Source organism: Anomaloglossus baeobatrachus, chromosome 3, assembly GCF_048569485.1.
Source record: "Anomaloglossus baeobatrachus isolate aAnoBae1 chromosome 3, aAnoBae1.hap1, whole genome shotgun sequence".
Lineage (NCBI taxonomy): Eukaryota > Metazoa > Chordata > Amphibia > Anura > Aromobatidae > Anomaloglossus > Anomaloglossus baeobatrachus.
Window position 1 is genome coordinate 342,868,362 of NC_134355.1, and position 17,620 is coordinate 342,885,981.

The window sequence follows — 17,620 nt, forward strand, 5'->3', positions numbered from 1 at the left end:
AAGTCAACATCTTTATAGAGATTCCGCCCACATGATTTCAGTGAAAAGCTCAACATATTTACACAAGGGAATGACACTAGCAGAACAATAGCAATTGCAGCCTTGTCAGTTCATTTTAACCACATGTAGGAACATTTTTGTGAATAAGAAGGGAAGGATCTATTATAGTTAGCACGCTAGCCCGACTCTCATTTACAGGCAGCACACAGCATCTCCTAACGGACAGTGAACAGCAGTAGATAACAGAGAAGAAAACTGTAAGCGCGCATGAAGTTGGCAACTGTGCTCTGCTTAAGACACTGTGGGTGGAATTTAATATATGTGTCGTGGTTGGTGCTTTTAGGTGGCCTCAAGTCAGAATTCCTTCTTTTTTTAAAGCACCAGGCACAATCACCCATGTATCAGTTTATTCCTGAAAGGGATAATTCATTTTTCACGGGGCGAGATGGAAATCTGTGACTGTTGTTGAGGACCAAACCAACAGGCCAAACTTAATTCTGCTGATTATTATTACTACTTTATAATAATTATAGCACTTAATATTGAGCAGAATTAAGTATGTTGAAAAGCTGCCACTGCTAAAATGCATGTTATAATAGGGCTTATTGTTCAACAGTTCTCCCCACTTAGTATGATGCCCCCAGTCACCTCCCCCAGAATGGTGTCCCACATATAGTATGATTTCTCCACAGCTCCCACACACAGCATGATGGCCCTCCCCACACATTTATTACCCTTGCAGCCACCCACATAGTATGATGGCCACCACACACAGCATGATGGCCCCCGAAACTCCCCACACAGTGTGATAGACCACACAACCACCACACAGTTTGATGCCCAACAGTCCTGTCATACCATGTATGATGTCCTCACAGTTTCCTATACATAGTTTGATGCTCCCACAGATCCCAAACATACAGCATGATGATGTCCAAACTCTCCACACACAGTATGATGGCTCCCACCCACACTGTTTATTATCCCTGCAGCCGACATAGTATGATTGCCCTCCACACAGAGAATGATTGCCCCCAAACTCACCACACAATGTGATGGACTGCACAACCACCACACAGTATGATGCACAATAGCCATATCACACTCTGCATGAGTCTTCATAGTTCCCCATACACAGTATGATACCCCCACAGCTTCCCCATACACAGTATGATGGCTCCCACATTCCCCAATATAGCATGATTCCCCATTGCCCTTTTAATCAGTATGAAGGCCCTAACATTACCCCACACAGAATCATGCTCCAACACATTAAGATTCCCCCACAGCCCACCTTTCCCACACAAATCCCCCCCACGGTGTGATATCCCCTGCAACTTCCCTTCATACAGTATAATGGTCCCCACACAAAGTATAATGGCCCACACAGGTTCCTTCAACTACTGACTGCCCATAAAAAATTATAAAAATCAAACTACTCACCTAGCCTCGTTCACCCAATACACTGCTTCATTGCTACACTGAGCATGCAGATAGTGGTGAAATGGAGACTTCGAGAGGAGGAGTGGAGGGAGGTATGGGAGGAAGGAGGTTACCACGTTGTAAGGGACATCTACTGAATAGTCAGATAGGAACAGCCAAATGGTCAGATGTGACCCAAAAATGTTTCCAAGATCTGGTTAATTTTGTTGATATTATGCCAGAGAATTATTTCAATATAGATTATTTTTAGAATAGGTGTGTGTAGGAAGACACATAGTAAAGTTAAAGGTCTCTGTACACATTTATGTATTGTTAGCAGAATTTAATCTAATGTTTACAAGAACCTCCTTCTCCCCAAAGTGATGATATGAGATAAAGGTTGGGTAGTTGGACTTCAAGCTATGGATCCTTTTGTTCTACTGGCAGATATGCCACTGCCCAAGAGGTCTGGCAGCAGTTAAGTTCTTTTTTCCTATGGACCATACCAAACTGGAAAATGCGGGTGCGCTCCACTGCAATAGTGTAGAAAGGCATAGGTATGTAAGACGTATCTAGGCAGCTGGCAAAAGAAAAGGAGCTCAAGCTTATATGTAATGATGGCTACACGTGGTCTTCCTATGGAAAACAAATGATTGTTCCCTTGGCTGAGTGTTCATACATATGGGGGAAAAGAAGACATAGCTCTGACAATTTTGTAAAGTGAATTGGCACTTTCAAAATGAGATATGTAATAACATTTATACACTTAGTCACAAGTAATGAAATATGTGGCCATAAAATCTACATAACTACATTTGTTTTTGTGAAGAAAGTTTTGAATTTTAAAAGCCTACTTTACATAACAATTGTCATCTGATTTACCTAAAGTCTGTGAAATCATGATTTTATTGCTTACATCTTTACTGAAAAGCTTTTACATGAGATAATGTTTAAAACCTATAGAGATTCCAAAATTGGACTCCAACAAAATCTGTCTTTATGATTTTCTTTGCAGTGCTAGTAAAAGGTCAAGTCACCACGAAGTACTATCGGTTTCTGGCGAAACACGGCGGTTGGGTGTGGGTACAGAGCTATGCTACAATTGTGCACAACAGCCGATCCTCCAGACCTCACTGCATCGTCAGTGTGAATTATGTTCTCACGTAAGTAAAGTGGGGAATCTTTATTTTCCATTGTGGCTGAAAAAGTGTCTTTATTTGCTAATGTTTTGCTGTTTTTGGCTGGCATTACTGAGGGAAAAATGTCTTTGTTGGTTCTTCATGGTTCACACGTTAAATGTATTGGGATATTTATATAGCACTTAAGCAAGACATCTGTTTTTCTTCAGTACAGAACAGTCTGAGTGTCTTAATTTCAACCAGATTGGCCAATAAATCCATAAAAATAAAAGTGAGGGAATATATTTTTTAATCCATAGCTTATTTATTGCAAGAGTCTGTAGTTAGATGTCATTGATGTGCACTTTAAAAGAAATCTGGCTCATAAGAGCATAGCGGCACTTCTAGTTCAAATATTTTCCATGGGAATCCAGTATCTGCACTGTAACCAGTGTTCTCTATAAGGCATTAGTACCATATCTCTGCTCAGCTGACCCAAGAACCTGCGGAGTCTGGTCACAGAAGCCTATAGTAGGTCAACTCTTTGCATTAATATAGAATCGGTTCTTTATACTTTTTATATATGTATTTAAATGATTATTCCCAAAGTATCAATCATAGCTCAATGGCTTTAAGTCCTAAAATAAATACATTTGTCAAATGCAATTAATCTCCAAAAGTACTCCCTGCTCCTGATATGACCCCATGAAAACCACCAGAGGTGGGTCAAAAGATTTAGCATACCTGTAGTTCTTTTATGGCAGGTTGTGCAAGATTATTAGATACCGACTATACTTCCATTTACACTCCTGAACAGGGAAACACCAAGAAGTCTTGAAAGTCAAGTCAAAAAGTCATTAAATATGGAAATCACACGATCAATGGACATGTCAATGATCTGCAAATGATAAATTAATGTAAACAAAATTTTAAAAACATCTTGATTTTTTTCAGTATCGAGTATGAACGTCATGTGCAGAAATACACTCAATTACATGCCTTGGCATGTATTCAGTAAGGTTATTAATGGTTGTGTGAGGAATTTTCTGCCAAGCTGAATGCACTTGGGCACACAAATCATCAAGATCTGTTGCTGGCAGCTTACTTCTTTGCAATTCCAAATGCTACAGACACGATAGGCCATGATTGCACATTTAGTTACACAGGCTGCTCGCATTCGTACAAGCAACAGGTAACCTCATGTTGTGTTGAATAAGAGCTTTTGGGTCACTTTGTTGAAATGACATACCAATGGTTGCAAAATTAATCCATTCCATACTGTAAATTAAATTGAATGCCACACACCAAACCTAACGTTCAGTGTCTACATGAATCTTCAGGAGTCATTTGCATAACATTTGGCTACAAGACAGACGTTCAGCTACAGGTGTTCTTTTAACTTCAGAGCTCTCAAAGACTATCATGGTGCAGAGCAATATGGCAATGGAGGCTGTAACAAAGGTCTAGCCTCTTCAGTGATGAGTCTCACTTTTGTTTTGGATGCACTGATAGCTAGAGATTGGCCTGGAGACACATGGGCAATGCCATGAAGAGGCCTTTATGAGAGATCATCATATTGGTCTTACTCCCAGGAATATATTGAGTGGAGGCAGAATGTACAATAGGTAGAATTCTTAATTCATTGCAGGTTCAAAAACAACTCAGTGTTACATTGATTTTTTTTGTGAACCGATTTTATATGTCAATTTCTGAAAAAGTACTAGAATTCATTTTTTAACATGACATCGTCATTTTGACCAACGTGGCGGTCCTGAATGTGCTACCATGGCCTGCAGAATCACTTGTCTGCAATCAAGCACATTTGGTATGTTATTAGTTGGTAATTTCAAAGTGAGCTGCCGGCAGTGGATCGTGATGATGAACATGTCCAGCTGCACTCAGCATGGCAGAATATTCATCAGGCAACCACTAATAACCTCACTGTATAATAGGAGGATGACTAAGGATGCTTTGACATCTGAAACACGTAGAATGCTATTTACTGCAGACACTGGCTAAGTATCTCCCTAACTTTAATGTAATCTAATAAAGAATACTGCAAACTTGTGAAGCTGGATTATGCCACATCCTGGCAGAGATGACTCTGTCTGTACTAATGATTGCAGAATAACTGGGTCATTGTGGAGAGCTGGATACCTCATAGTAAACCATGGTGTGTGTGTGTATTTCAGCAAATGGCGCCCACACTCAATATTGAATAAATTGAGATGTTTAAAAATTTAATTTTAAGTTTTTCATCATTTGCATATCATACCATGTTTATCGATCCTGTGATTTCCAAATCCACTACTATTCCTTCTTTTTGTTGCAATTTTAAGGGGGCTTTACACGGTAGCGATATCGCTAGCAATTTCTAGCGATAGTGACCGTGTAAGTACCTGCCTCCGTCGCGCATGCGATTGTTTGTGACCGCTGCCGTAGCAAACATTATCGCTACGCAGCGTCACACATACTTACCTGGTCGGCGGCGGCGCTGTGACTGCCGAACAATCCCTCCTTCAAGGGGGAGGGACGTTCGGCATCACAGCGGCGTCACCGCAACGTCACTAAGCGGCCGGCCAATCAAAGCAGAGGGGCGGAGATGAGCAGGACGTAACATCCTGCCCACCTCCTTCCTTCCTCATTGGGGCCGGCGGCAGGTAAGGAGACGTTCCTCGCTCATGCGGTGTCACACATAGCGATGTGTGCTTCCGTATGAGCGATGAACCACAACGCTAAACAACCCTTACCGATTTTTGACTTTGGGACGACCTCTCCATGGTGAACGATTTTCACCATTTTTGAGGTCGCCTAAGGTCGCTGGTAAGTATTACACGCTGCGATATCGTTAATGACGCCGGATGTGCGTCACTAACAACTTGACCCCGGCGACCAAACATTAACGATATCGTAGCGTGTAAAGCCCCCTTTAGTGTTAAGAAGTGTAACAATCACAGAAGATCAAGTCACTAAACCATCAATGATTTTACTTATTAATGCATGAATATTTCCATCAATATGTGTTATAATTACAATATAAAGACAACTGTACCTTGTTTATATATTCTATACTATACCTGCAACCAATTCAACTTTTATTTTGAAAACAGTAAACTGGCAAAATAAAAGCTGCGATTGGTTAAGCTGGGTGGACAGACTTGATGTAATATTAGAAACTATACAGAGTAAGAGGCACCTACCGGATAGCTCTGCCTCAGTTGCTACTTATAGATTATAGTGGAGTTTGGAGGAAAAGCTAATGTCAGCGTGTCTGGAAAAAAGTATATTTAGTTTGGAATATTATTCAAATAAGAAACATTCTCCATTTTTTCCCCTATCATATTGCCAGAACATTTTCACAAACTCCTAGAATTGAGAATCTGTAGAAAACCATATTGTATATATCACATGACAGATTTCGATTAGGTAGTAGTACCTGCTAATTATCACATTACTTTTCTAGTGGTTTGGTTAATTAGGCAAAGCTATGTATGGGGCATACCAAGGAAGGGTGGGGTGTGTATAGTAGACTGGCAATTGTAATGTCTGTCTATAAAGAGACATTATTTTACTTTAATCTACAAGATAGCAATTTGGTTTTATTATGATTCTACAATCCCAGTATGTTTTTTTTCTAGAAGCGCAGTGATGGACTTAAGCCAGCTTTACACTTTACAATTAGGTATGCGATCTCGTATGCGATGTGACACGCCCAGGTCGCATATGCGATTGAATGAGATTGCACGTAGGTCGTTCATTTGCTGTCACACGTGCGTTAGTAGTCTATGTTAAATTGATCAATTTTGTGTGCGATCCTTTAGATCATGTGCTCTGTGACGTATACATTGGGCACCCTTTTTTTTAATTTATTGACTTGCCAAGTGTGTGTAATGTGTAGGGATGCGTTTTTACTATGTCATCTGCCATTCAGCTCTGCTACATGGCCGCTGACAGCAGACACAGACAGCCATGTAGCAGAGCTGAATGGCAGATGACAGCAGACACAGACAGAGCCGCACTGTCAGAATGAACTCGGGTGAACCTCACCCGACTTCATTGCCATGCTGCGGCTCTGTCTGTGTCGCGTCCTGATTAGCGGCCACCAGTGAAGGACTCACCGGTGACCGCTAAACTCCTGAGTAACTGAATTGAGCAGCCCTCTCTCATATACTCACCGATCCCCGGCGCTGCATGGCGTTCACACTGCTCCGGCGGCTTTTACTGTTTTGAAAAAGCCGGCCGCCCATTAAACAATCTCGTATTCCCTGCTTTCCCCGCCCACCGGCGCCTATGATTGGTTACAGTGAGACACGCCCCCACGCTGAGTGACAGGTGTCACACTGCACCCAATCACAGCAGCCGGTGGGCATGTCTATACTGTGCAGTGAAATAAATAATTAAATAATTAAAACAAACGGCGTGCGGTCCCCCCCAATTTTAAAACCAGCCAGATAAAGCCATACGGCTGCAGGCTGGTATTCTCAGGATGGGGAGCTCCACGTTATGGGGAGCCCCCCAGCCTAACAATATCAGCCAACAGCTGCCCAGAATTGCCGCATACATTAGATGCGACAGTTCTGGGACTGTACCCGGCTCTTCCCGATTTGCCCTGGTGCGTTGGCAAATCGGGGTAATAAGGAGTTATTGGCAGCCCATAGCTGCCAATAAGTCCTAGATTAATCATGTCAGGCGTCTATGAGACACCCTCCATGATTAATCTGTAAATTACAGTAAATAAACACACACACCCGAAAAAAATCATTTATTAGGAATAAAAAACACAAACATATACCCTGGTTCACCACTTTAATCAGTCCCAAAAAGCCCTCCATGTCCGGCGGAATCCAGGATGCTCCAGCGTCGCTTCCAGCGCTGCTGCATGGAGGTGACCGGAGCTGCAGCAGACACAGCCGCTCCGGTCACCTCCACACAGCAACTGAAGACAGCCGCGCGATCAGCTGAGCTGTCACTGAGGTTACCCGCTGTCACTGGATCCAGCGGTGGATGCAGCGGTGGCCGCGGGTAACCTCAGTGACAGCTCAGCTGATCGCGCTACTCACCGCCGCTCCTCTCACCTCCACGCAGCAACTGAGGTGAGTAGCGCAATCAGCTGAGCTGTCACTGAGGTTACCCGCGGCCACCGCTGCATCCACCGCTGGATCCAGTGACAGCGGGTAACCTCAGTGACAGCTCAGCTGATCGCGCGGCTGTCTTCAGTTGCTCTGTGGAGGTGACCGGAGCGGCTGTGTCTGCTGCAGCTCCGGTCACCTCCATGCAGCAGCGCTGGAAGCGACGCTGGAGCATCCTGGATTCCGCCGGACATGGAGGGCTTTTTGGGGCTGATTAAAGTGGTGAACCAGGGTATATGTTTGTGTTTTTTATTTCTAATAAAGGATTTTTTGGGCGTGTGTGTGTTTATTTACTGTAATTTACAGATTAATCATGGAGGGTGTCTCATAGACGCCTGACATGATTAATCTAGGACTTATTGGCAGCTATGGGCTGCCAATAACTCCTTATTACCCCGATTTGCCAACGCACCAGGGCAAATCGGGAAGAGCCGGGTACAGTCCCAGAACTGTCGCATCTAATGTATGCGGCAATTCTGGGCGGCTGTTGGCTGATATTGTTAGGCTGGGGGCTCCCCATAACGTGGTGCTCCCCATCCTGAGAATACCAGCCTGGAGCCGTATGGCTTTATCTGGCTGGTTTTAAAATTGGGGGGGACCGCACGCCGTTTGTTTTAATTATTTAATTATTTATTTCACTGCACAGTATAGACACGCCCACCGGCTGCTGTGATTGGGTGCAGTGTGACACCTGTCACTCAGCGTGGGGGCGTGTCTCACTGTAACCAATCATAGGCGCCAGTGGGTGGGGAAAGCAGGGAATACGAGATTGTTTAATGGGCGGCCGGCTTTTTCAAAACAGTAAAAGCCGCCGGAGCAGTGTGAATGCCGTGCAGAGCCGGGCCGGTGATCGGGGATCGGTGAGTATGAGAGAGGGGGTAAGAGGGATAGACTGACATGGACAGAGAGAGAGGGACAGAGATAGTGACCGACTGACAGAGATTAGTGAATGACAGACATTGTGAGGTGCTTCAGAACGCAACTTTTCAGCTGCGCTCTGAAGCGGACCTTTTTTAAGCTGCGGTGCAGAGCGCACACCTGCGCACATAGCCTCAGACATCAAAATCGTATGAGGGCTGTCACACGTTTCAATTGACTAGGTTCATACAACAAAACGTCCAAAGTATGAGGAATAAACGACGTGTATGCGATCACCGTATTTACGTTCAATCTTGATCGCACATAGGTGTCACACGCAAATACGTCACGAACGATGCCGGATGTGCGTCACTTACAACTTGACCCCGACGACGGATTGAAAGATTTATTGAAGCGTGTAAAGCAGGCATTAGCATGCTTGATTGAAGTGTCAGATGTATTTAAGATTGTTAATTTCTTCACTATAGAGCTATGAGCACATAACGTTTTTTTAGGTGTTTAAAAACTACAAGTTTTATAGTTGAAACCATTTCAGGAAATGCTCCCTTTTTTGATGAGTTTTTGGAATAGTTTTTATTTCTGGTATTTCCTGAAGCAGTATTGAAGAGTTTTTGAAACATTGTATTCTGAAGGTTTTTTTTGCAGCTTTTTCATTGCATTGTGCCTAGTTTGGAGCCAGTTCCATCAGGAGTCACTATAAAGACGTGCCATGCACTTTCTTCTTACCCCAACAAGCATTTTTTACTTTGAGCTAAAACCCCCACTCAACATGAGAACAGCAAAGTGGTTTTACTATAGAAATGAATAGGAAGCGTTTTACACGCGGTTTTTAAGTGATTTTTGATACTTTTTTTGGAGTGACCCCACTCCAAAAACCTAAAAAAAACCCTCCATCTGCATATAGCTTTTCAAGTGAACTCATTGTGAGGTTTAACCCAGTGGAGTGATACAATACTGGTTTGTAGTCATCTCCACATCATCTATTTTTAGGAATATTAATGAAAGATCAGAAATATTTGTCATGCTAGTTTAACCTCTTAATGACAAATGACATATATATGTCACAATGTGACTGTAGGATAATGAGGAACAGTGGTCTCCTATACTGTACCTCACACTAGAGGACCCTAGACTATTTCTGTCCTCAGGGTTACTGCTAATGGTGGAGATGCCTGAGTGTTGTGTATCGCTATACTGCTGATTAGAGCTAATCTGTTCCTTCCCCCCAGGGAAGGAAGGGACAGGAGTGTGATGGAAACCCAGATTTAGACAGACAAGGAAAAACCAAAACTCAGACACACTGCAAATTCACAGGAATAAACAGTAAGAAAAGGAGAAAAGCAAGAGAAGTAAGGCAGCAGCAATAGGACAATATGAGTTAACACCATAACCGCTCACGACAATAATGCACAACAACCACCAGTAAATCTGGATCAAACCACCTCTCCAGGCCAGGATAGACACGCAATAGCTGGCACTAATGTAAGCATATATAGTATGGGATTGACTATGACAGACTCTCCCAAAGCATGTGATTAAAAGAGATTAACAAGCAGACCAGCAGAGATTAACTCTTGCTAGGCTGTCTCTGAACGACAAGTCTGTGTGTCTACTCCTGATTCTCCCTGTGCTGATGACAGACATCATATAAGATAGAAGCAGAGTCCTAGAATCTGGAGTTTCCAAAGATCCTGACACCGAAGTGACATTCGACGATGCTTGCAAAAACCTCCTTGTGGCAGAATCCCTCCCTCTGGACCCTCAGAACCCTACTTCTCAAGATAAAGATATTAAAAAATGCTAACCAGGCCCTCAGCATGCATATCAGAGGCTGGTACACAAGTCCTTTCCTCAGGACCATAACCCCACCAATGAATTAAATATTGCAATAAATGGCAAATGAAACAAGAATCAACAATTTTGGATACCTATAATTCTAATGACCCTTCAACTAAGATCTGAGGTGGATGTAAGGGAAGAAAAGTTCCAGAAACCATATATTTTTTTTAATAGAAACCTGTGAAATACATTATAGATTTTAATTGATGCCAGATGGAAAGAAACAGGATTAATCACTACATTAATTTTATACAGAACACTAAATCAAGGTCCTAACTTCAATGAAGTTATTTTGAGTTTAAATGTTCTTGGTAAACAACCACAGCAGATCACCCACTCCGAGATCCCGACCAGGCACACATTTAAAATCAGCCACTCGTTTATATTAGAACCCATGTCTCGCAAATGTTGCTGAAGTATCTCTCATGTAGACGATAAAGATTAGACAAATAAATTCTCTCCGGGTACCCCTGATGAGTGTTCTTCTAAAGTGTACAGAACTGAGGATGCTGACCATATGCAGAAAAAAAGATGATACCCCAGTAGAGTAGATTCATGATGATGATCGTTAATGGCAAATTCAGCGGGATAAAGGAAAGATGACCAACCTTCCTGGTTATCAGATACAAACAAAATAAGTACTGCTCGAAATTCAGATTTACACATTCAGTTTGCCCATTAGACAGAGGATTGTACACTAAAGAATGTGTTAACTTAATTGCTAACCCAGAACAAAAAGCTCTCAAAAATTTGGCAATGTATTGAGCTCCTCTATCTGAGACAATATTAAAGGGAACTTTGTTAAGCTTAACAAAAAAAGACCTGAGCTAAAGTCTTGGCATTAGTTAGGGATGGTAAGGTGATAAAATGTATTATTTTAGAAAACCTATCACTAATCACCAAAAGACCATATTACCAGCAAAGGACGATAAATCATTATTACATCCATAGAAATGTCTGTCCAAGGTTGACTGGGAACAATCAAAGCCTGAAAACATCCAGAAGGACGAGACAGAGAATTTTTAGGTTTACAGGTACCAAAGGTTGACACATAGGCTACCACATCTCTCCGAATTTTGGGCCACCAAAAGCAACAAAATATGAAATAAAGAGTTCCTTTAACCCCAGGGAGACCAGCAAGAACAAAATCATCATGCTCCCCCAAGACAGTTGAAGAATAGATGCAGAGGGACCACTTGTTCATTGGAACCCCAGATGGCGCATCACATTGAGCTTCTGCAATCTAGACTCAAAATCCGTACTAAGCGCCAATACCAACAATCCCTTCTAAAGAATGGGGACAGGTTCCTCACATGGTTACCTGCTGGAAAACTCCTGGAAAAAGCATCAGCCTTAAGGGTGCTTTACACGCTGCGACATCTTTAGCCGATGCTAGCGATGGCGAACGTGATAGCACCCGCCCGTATCGTTCTGCCGATATTTTGTGATCGCTGCCGCAGCGAACATTATCGCTACGGCAGCGTCACACGCACTTACCTGGTCGGCGTCGTCGCTGTGCCTGCCGAACAAGCCCTCCCTCAAGGGGGAGGGACGTTCGGCATCACAGCGACGTCACCGCGACGTCACTAAGCTGCCGGCCTATCAAAGCGGAGGGGCGGAGATGAGCGGGACGAACATCCCGCCCACCTCCTTCCTTCCTCATTGCTGGCGTGTGGCAGGTAAGGAGAGGTTCCTCGTTCCTGCGGCATCACACGTAGCAATGTGTGCTGCCGCAGGAACGAGGAACAACTTCGCCCACGTGACAGCAGCGATATTTGAAAATGGACCCCCATGTCAACGAGGAGCAATTTTGGATGTTTTTGCAACGATCCAAAATCGCTCCTAGGAGTCACACATAACAAGATCGCTACAGCGGCCGGATGTGCGTCACAAAATCCATGACCTTAACGAGATCGCTGTAGCGATATCGTAGCGTGTAAAGCCCGCTTTTATGTTTTTAGAACCAGGGTAAAAGGTTACAGAGAAATTAAACCTATTGAAAAACAATGACCAACGAGCCTGTCTCTGTGTAAGATGCTTTGTAGACTTAAAGTAGAGAAGATTCTTATGGCCGGTAATTACTGTAACGGGATGGATAGCTTTCTCCAGACGGTGTCGCCACTCCTAAAATGCTGATTTGATTGAAAGTAATTCCCTGTTAGAAATATAGAAATTATATTAAGCCAACAATAGTTTCTTAGGGATAAACACGCATGGACGCAGCTTACCAAGAGATGGACCCTGAGACAACACAATTCCCACTCCCACTTTTAACGCATCAATCTCCACCTTAAAAGGCTGAGATACATCAAGCTATATCAATACAGGTGGCAATGAGAAGCATTTTTTAAGATGGTCAAAATTATACAAAGCATCTTCAGACGTTTTTGAAAAGTTGGTAACTTTTTTAGTCATGTCAGTGAGAGGTCTTCCTATAGTTCTTAATATGTTTTCTGTAATAATTTGCAAAACCTAAAAAACATTGCAGAGCTTTAAGGTTTCCAGGATGGTCCCATTTTAATAAAGTATGTAATTTAGTGGAATCCATTTGAAAACCTAAAGCAGAAATTAGATAACTCAAAAAAGGAAGTTCCTATATGGCGAAAACACACTGCTCGAGTTTAGCACACAACCTATTCTCTATGAGAATTTGTAGTACCTGTTTGACATGTTCCAGTCCCGTATCAGAATGTCATCAAGGTAAATGATTACAGACTTCCCCAAAAGATGAGAAAAAACATAATTAACAAAGTGTTGGAATAATGCAGGTGCATTGGTAAACTCAAAAGGCATCACTAGGATTTCAAAGTGCCCCTCTAGCGTATTAAAAGTTGTATTCCACTAATCCTCCTGTTTGACCCAGATCTGATTATAGGCCCCTCTGAAGTCAAGTTTAAAGAACCATATTCACCAGCAATCTGATTTAAAAGGTCAGGAATGAGTGGAAGTGGATAACAATCTTGAACAGTTATTTAATTGAGCTCCCGGAAGTCCAGGCAAGTCTTCCTTTTGACAAAGAACAATCAGTAGCAACTAGCAATGAAGAAGACCTAATGTGCCCCTTTGCAAAACTCTCTGTTATTTGCTCTTTGAGAGCTGATCTCTCAGTATCATACAGATTCTAAAGTTTGCACTTGGTCAATTTTTCCCCTAGGATCAACCTTATGGTACAGTCATAAGGCTGATGGAGCATAACTCCTGACATCCTCTCGCTCTGAGAACCCATCACTAAAATCAGATAATAATGCACTACAACCACCAGAAAATGGGCTTTACACGCTACAATATATCTAACGAGATGTCGGCGGGGTCACGTCGTAAGTGACGCACATCCGGCATCGTTAGTGTTGTAGTAGCATGTGAAACCTACGTGTGATTCTGATTGTACGCAAAAACGTTGATCGCATACACGTCGTTCATTTTCTAAAAACTGAACGTCCGGTTGTTCAATGTTCTCGAGGCAGCACACATCGCTGTGTGTGACACCCTGGGAACGATGAACACCGCTTACCTGCGTGCGTCCCGCACGTTTAATTGAAATGTGTGAAGCAGGCTTTAGTCTGGATAAAACCACCTCTCCAGACCAGGATAGACAAAATATAGCTGGCACTAATGGATATATCTGTGGCTTGAGAGAGCTCACCACACCTCTAGATAAATTCCTCAAGGGGTGTAATTTGCAAAATAGGGTCACTTGTAGAGATGAGCGAACCGGTCGCGGTTTGGCTCGAGGTTGGTTCGCTGAACGGAGCTCCCGTTCGAGTTCGGTTCGTCGAACGTTCGACGAACCAAACTCGAACCAATAGGCTATAATGGGAGGCAATCACAAACACATAAAAATGCATTATAAATGTACACATACAGTTAATAAACATTGCCATAACACTTACCGGTCCCCGCGATCCATCCTGCACTCTGTCTCCTGCCGCTATTCCATCCGATGATCGCTGAATCCTCCCGGTGACCGGCACTGCCAGCAGAGATGCAGGACCTATCGTGACGTCAAAATAGCCATGTGACCAGTCACGTGGCTATTATCTCATTGGCTACAGACTGGTCACATGACAATGACGCGTCATGTAGGACCTGCGAGTACATCTCTCCGGTACACGGTGCACATTTGTGTATTGCCGTGTACCGGCGACATGCTCTAGCACACGGTCGACTCCCCGTTCCGTTAGGGACCGACTGACACAGCCGGTCATTAACGGAGATCACCGTTGCCATAGCAACGCAGTTAGCGGTGACGTCACCGCTAACCGCGGCTCCGGGAGCACCGTTGCTATGGTAACGCGTCTGTCAGCGTTACCGCTGTTACCGCTGACAGCCAGCAGCACTGATCACTCACAGAGTGAAGGCTGCACGCTGCTTCCCGTGCAGCTTTCACGGAGTGAATGCTCCACGGGAAGCAGCGTCTTCCCCCATGCAGCAGTGATGTAGCAGAGCTGCATTTGTTGAACGAGAAAGACAGAAGAGCAGGATCGTGCAGGGCTGACAGGGGGTAATAAAGATAGAGTCTCTAATGTGTCTATGTATTTATTTCTATTAAAGTATTTTTTCTCTGTGTGGTGTCTTTTTTTTAACCCTTTATTGGAGATTCTTAATGGCTGGGTCAAACGTGCCTGACATTAAGAATCTCTGGCTTAATACTGGCTAGTAAAACAAAGCCAGTATTAACTTATGATTACCCAACAAGCCACCCGGCTCCAGGGCTGTTGGAAGAGTTGGATACAGCGCCAGATGATGGCGCTTCTATGAGAGCGCCATTTTCTGGGACGGCTGCGGACTGAAATTCGCAGCAGAGGCGCCCAGAAACCTCGGGCTAACCTGTGCTGCGGATTCCAATCCCCAGCTGCCTAGTTGTACCTGGCTGGACACAAAAATGGGGCGAAGCCCACGTCATTTGTTTTTTAATTATTTCATGAAATAAGTGAAATAATTAAAAAAAAGGGCTTCCCTATATTTTTGGTTCCCAGCCGGGTACAAATAGGCAACTGGGGGTTGGAAGCAGCCCGTGGCTGCCTGCTGTATCTGGCTAGCATACAAAAATATGGCGAAGCCCACGTCATTTTTTTGGTGGGCAAAAAACTTCTGCATACACTCCTGGATGGAGTATGCTGAGCCTTGTAGTTCTGCAGCTGCTGTCTGCTCTTCTCCATACAGACAGACAGCAGCTGCAGAACTACAAGGCTCAGCATACTCCATCCAGGACTGTATGCAGAAGTTTTTTGCCCCCTGAAAAAATTATGTGGGCTTCGCCATATTTTTGTATGCTAGCCAGGTACAGCAGGCAGGTACGGCTGCCCCCAACCCCCAGTTGCCTATTTGTACCCGGCTGGGAACCAAAAATAAAGGGAAGCCCTTTTTTTATTATTTCATGAAATAATTAGAAAACAAATGACGTAGGCTTCGCCCCATTTTTGCGTCCAGCCAGATACAACTAGGCAGCTGGGGATTGGAATCCGCAGCACAGGTTGGCCTGAGCTTTCTGGGCCCCACTGCTGCGAATTGCAGACGTCAGCCACCTCAGAAAATGGCATTTTCATAGAAGCGCCATCTTCTGGCGCTGTATCCAACTCTTCCAGCACCTGCCTGCTATACCTGGCTAGCATACAAAAATATGGCGAAGCTCACGTCCTTTTTTTGTAGTTTTTTGGCAAAAAAAATAAAAAATGCTTCCCTGGATTTTCCATTGCCAGTGAAGGTAACACCAAGCAGTGGGGGTTAGCAGCCAGTAGCTGCTTGGATTACCCTTAGCTAGCAATACAAAAAATGCAGCAGGAGCCCATATATATATTTTTTAATTATTTATTTAAATAACTAAAAACAAAATGGGCTTCCCTGTATTTTGATTGCTGGACATCACAGTGCTGTAAAAATAAATCTTTAAAAAAATGACGTAGCGCTCCGCGGTATTTTTGATTCTCAGCGCAGATAAAGAAGACAGCTATGGGTTGCCACCCACATCTGCCTGCCGTTACCTTGGTTGGCAATCAAAATACAGGGAAGCCCATTAATTTTTTCTATTTAAAAAATAGTTAAAAAAAAAAATGACGTCGGGTCCCCCCATTTTTGATAGCCAGCTAGGGTAAAGCAGATGGCTGTAGCCTGAAAACCACAGCTGGCAGCTTTACCGTGGTTGGGGATCCAATGTGGAGGTCCCCTCAGGCTCTTTTTTATAATTATTTTATAAATATTAATAATTACACAATAAAAGTAGGGTCCCCCCAAATTGGATCACCAGCCAAGGTAAAGCGGACAGCTGTGGTCTGGTATTCTCAGGGTGGGAAGGTCCATAGTTATTGGGCCTTCACAGCCTAAAAATAGCAGGCCGCAGGCACCCCAGACGTGGCGCATCCACTAGATGCGCCAATCCTGGCGCTTCACCCCAGCTCATCCCGTGCCCTGGTGCAGTGGCAAACGGGGTAATAAATCGGGTTGATACTAGCTGTAAAGTCACCTGAAATCAAGCCCAGCAGTTTGTGATGTCATGGCGTCTATTGGATACCCAACATCATAAACTGTCAGTACTAACAAAAAAAAAAAATCGACAAAAGAAATTTATTTGAAAAAACAGTCCCCAAAACATTTCCTCTTTCACCAATTTATTGTAAGAAAAAAAATGAAGGGGTCCCACGACGACTCTGGACCGTCTAGAATATGGGGGGGAGACACTCAGGGAACGTATCCCCCATTTTCTAGGAGTGCGGACCCTTCATGTGAGGAGTGTGGGTGCAATGAATCTGCACTCACTCTCCCCAGGTCCACAGTAGCAGAGTCCATGTCGTAATGGTTGCTACCAAAGCTGCAATGCCCTGCTCATGAGGTAAGGGCATGCCTAATCAGGAGAACTACTGTAGAGGAAGCTCTGCTCACTGGTATATAGGTGCTCAGAGGTAATAATAGATAAAATTAGTGAGTAACCTCGGCACTCTAAATCTCCCAGACTAAGTCAGTAAGTCACAACGGATAGTAATGCAAAATCACTCTTTATTGGTCCGTATTAAGAAAAATTTTTTTTTCATAAGCATATATGTTTTTGTCCAAAACAAGTTACAAATGACGTTTCGGCCTGAGCCTTCGTCAGATTGGACTTATCTGCATGTAATCATGAAAAATGACAATAATCAGTATCACATAAGAGTGAGAGAACAATAACATAAACTCGAACAATGTAGAGGTACAATTGGGATGCAGCAAAAAAATTGCAACACAGCAAGAAATGAAACACAT

The 17,620-nt window shown here is 43.4% G+C and overlaps 1 protein-coding gene across 1 annotated transcript in view; it reads left to right on the forward strand.

Annotated features, from left to right (window-relative positions):
* SIM1 (SIM bHLH transcription factor 1) overlaps positions 1-17,620 on the forward strand; it is a 179,581-nt gene that overhangs the window by 66,283 nt on the left and 95,678 nt on the right. Inside the window, exon 9 of the mRNA XM_075338382.1 lies at positions 2,438-2,585. Within this exon, the coding sequence (XP_075194497.1) occupies positions 2,438-2,585 (148 nt within the window). The remainder of the gene's footprint in view (positions 1-2,437; positions 2,586-17,620) is intronic.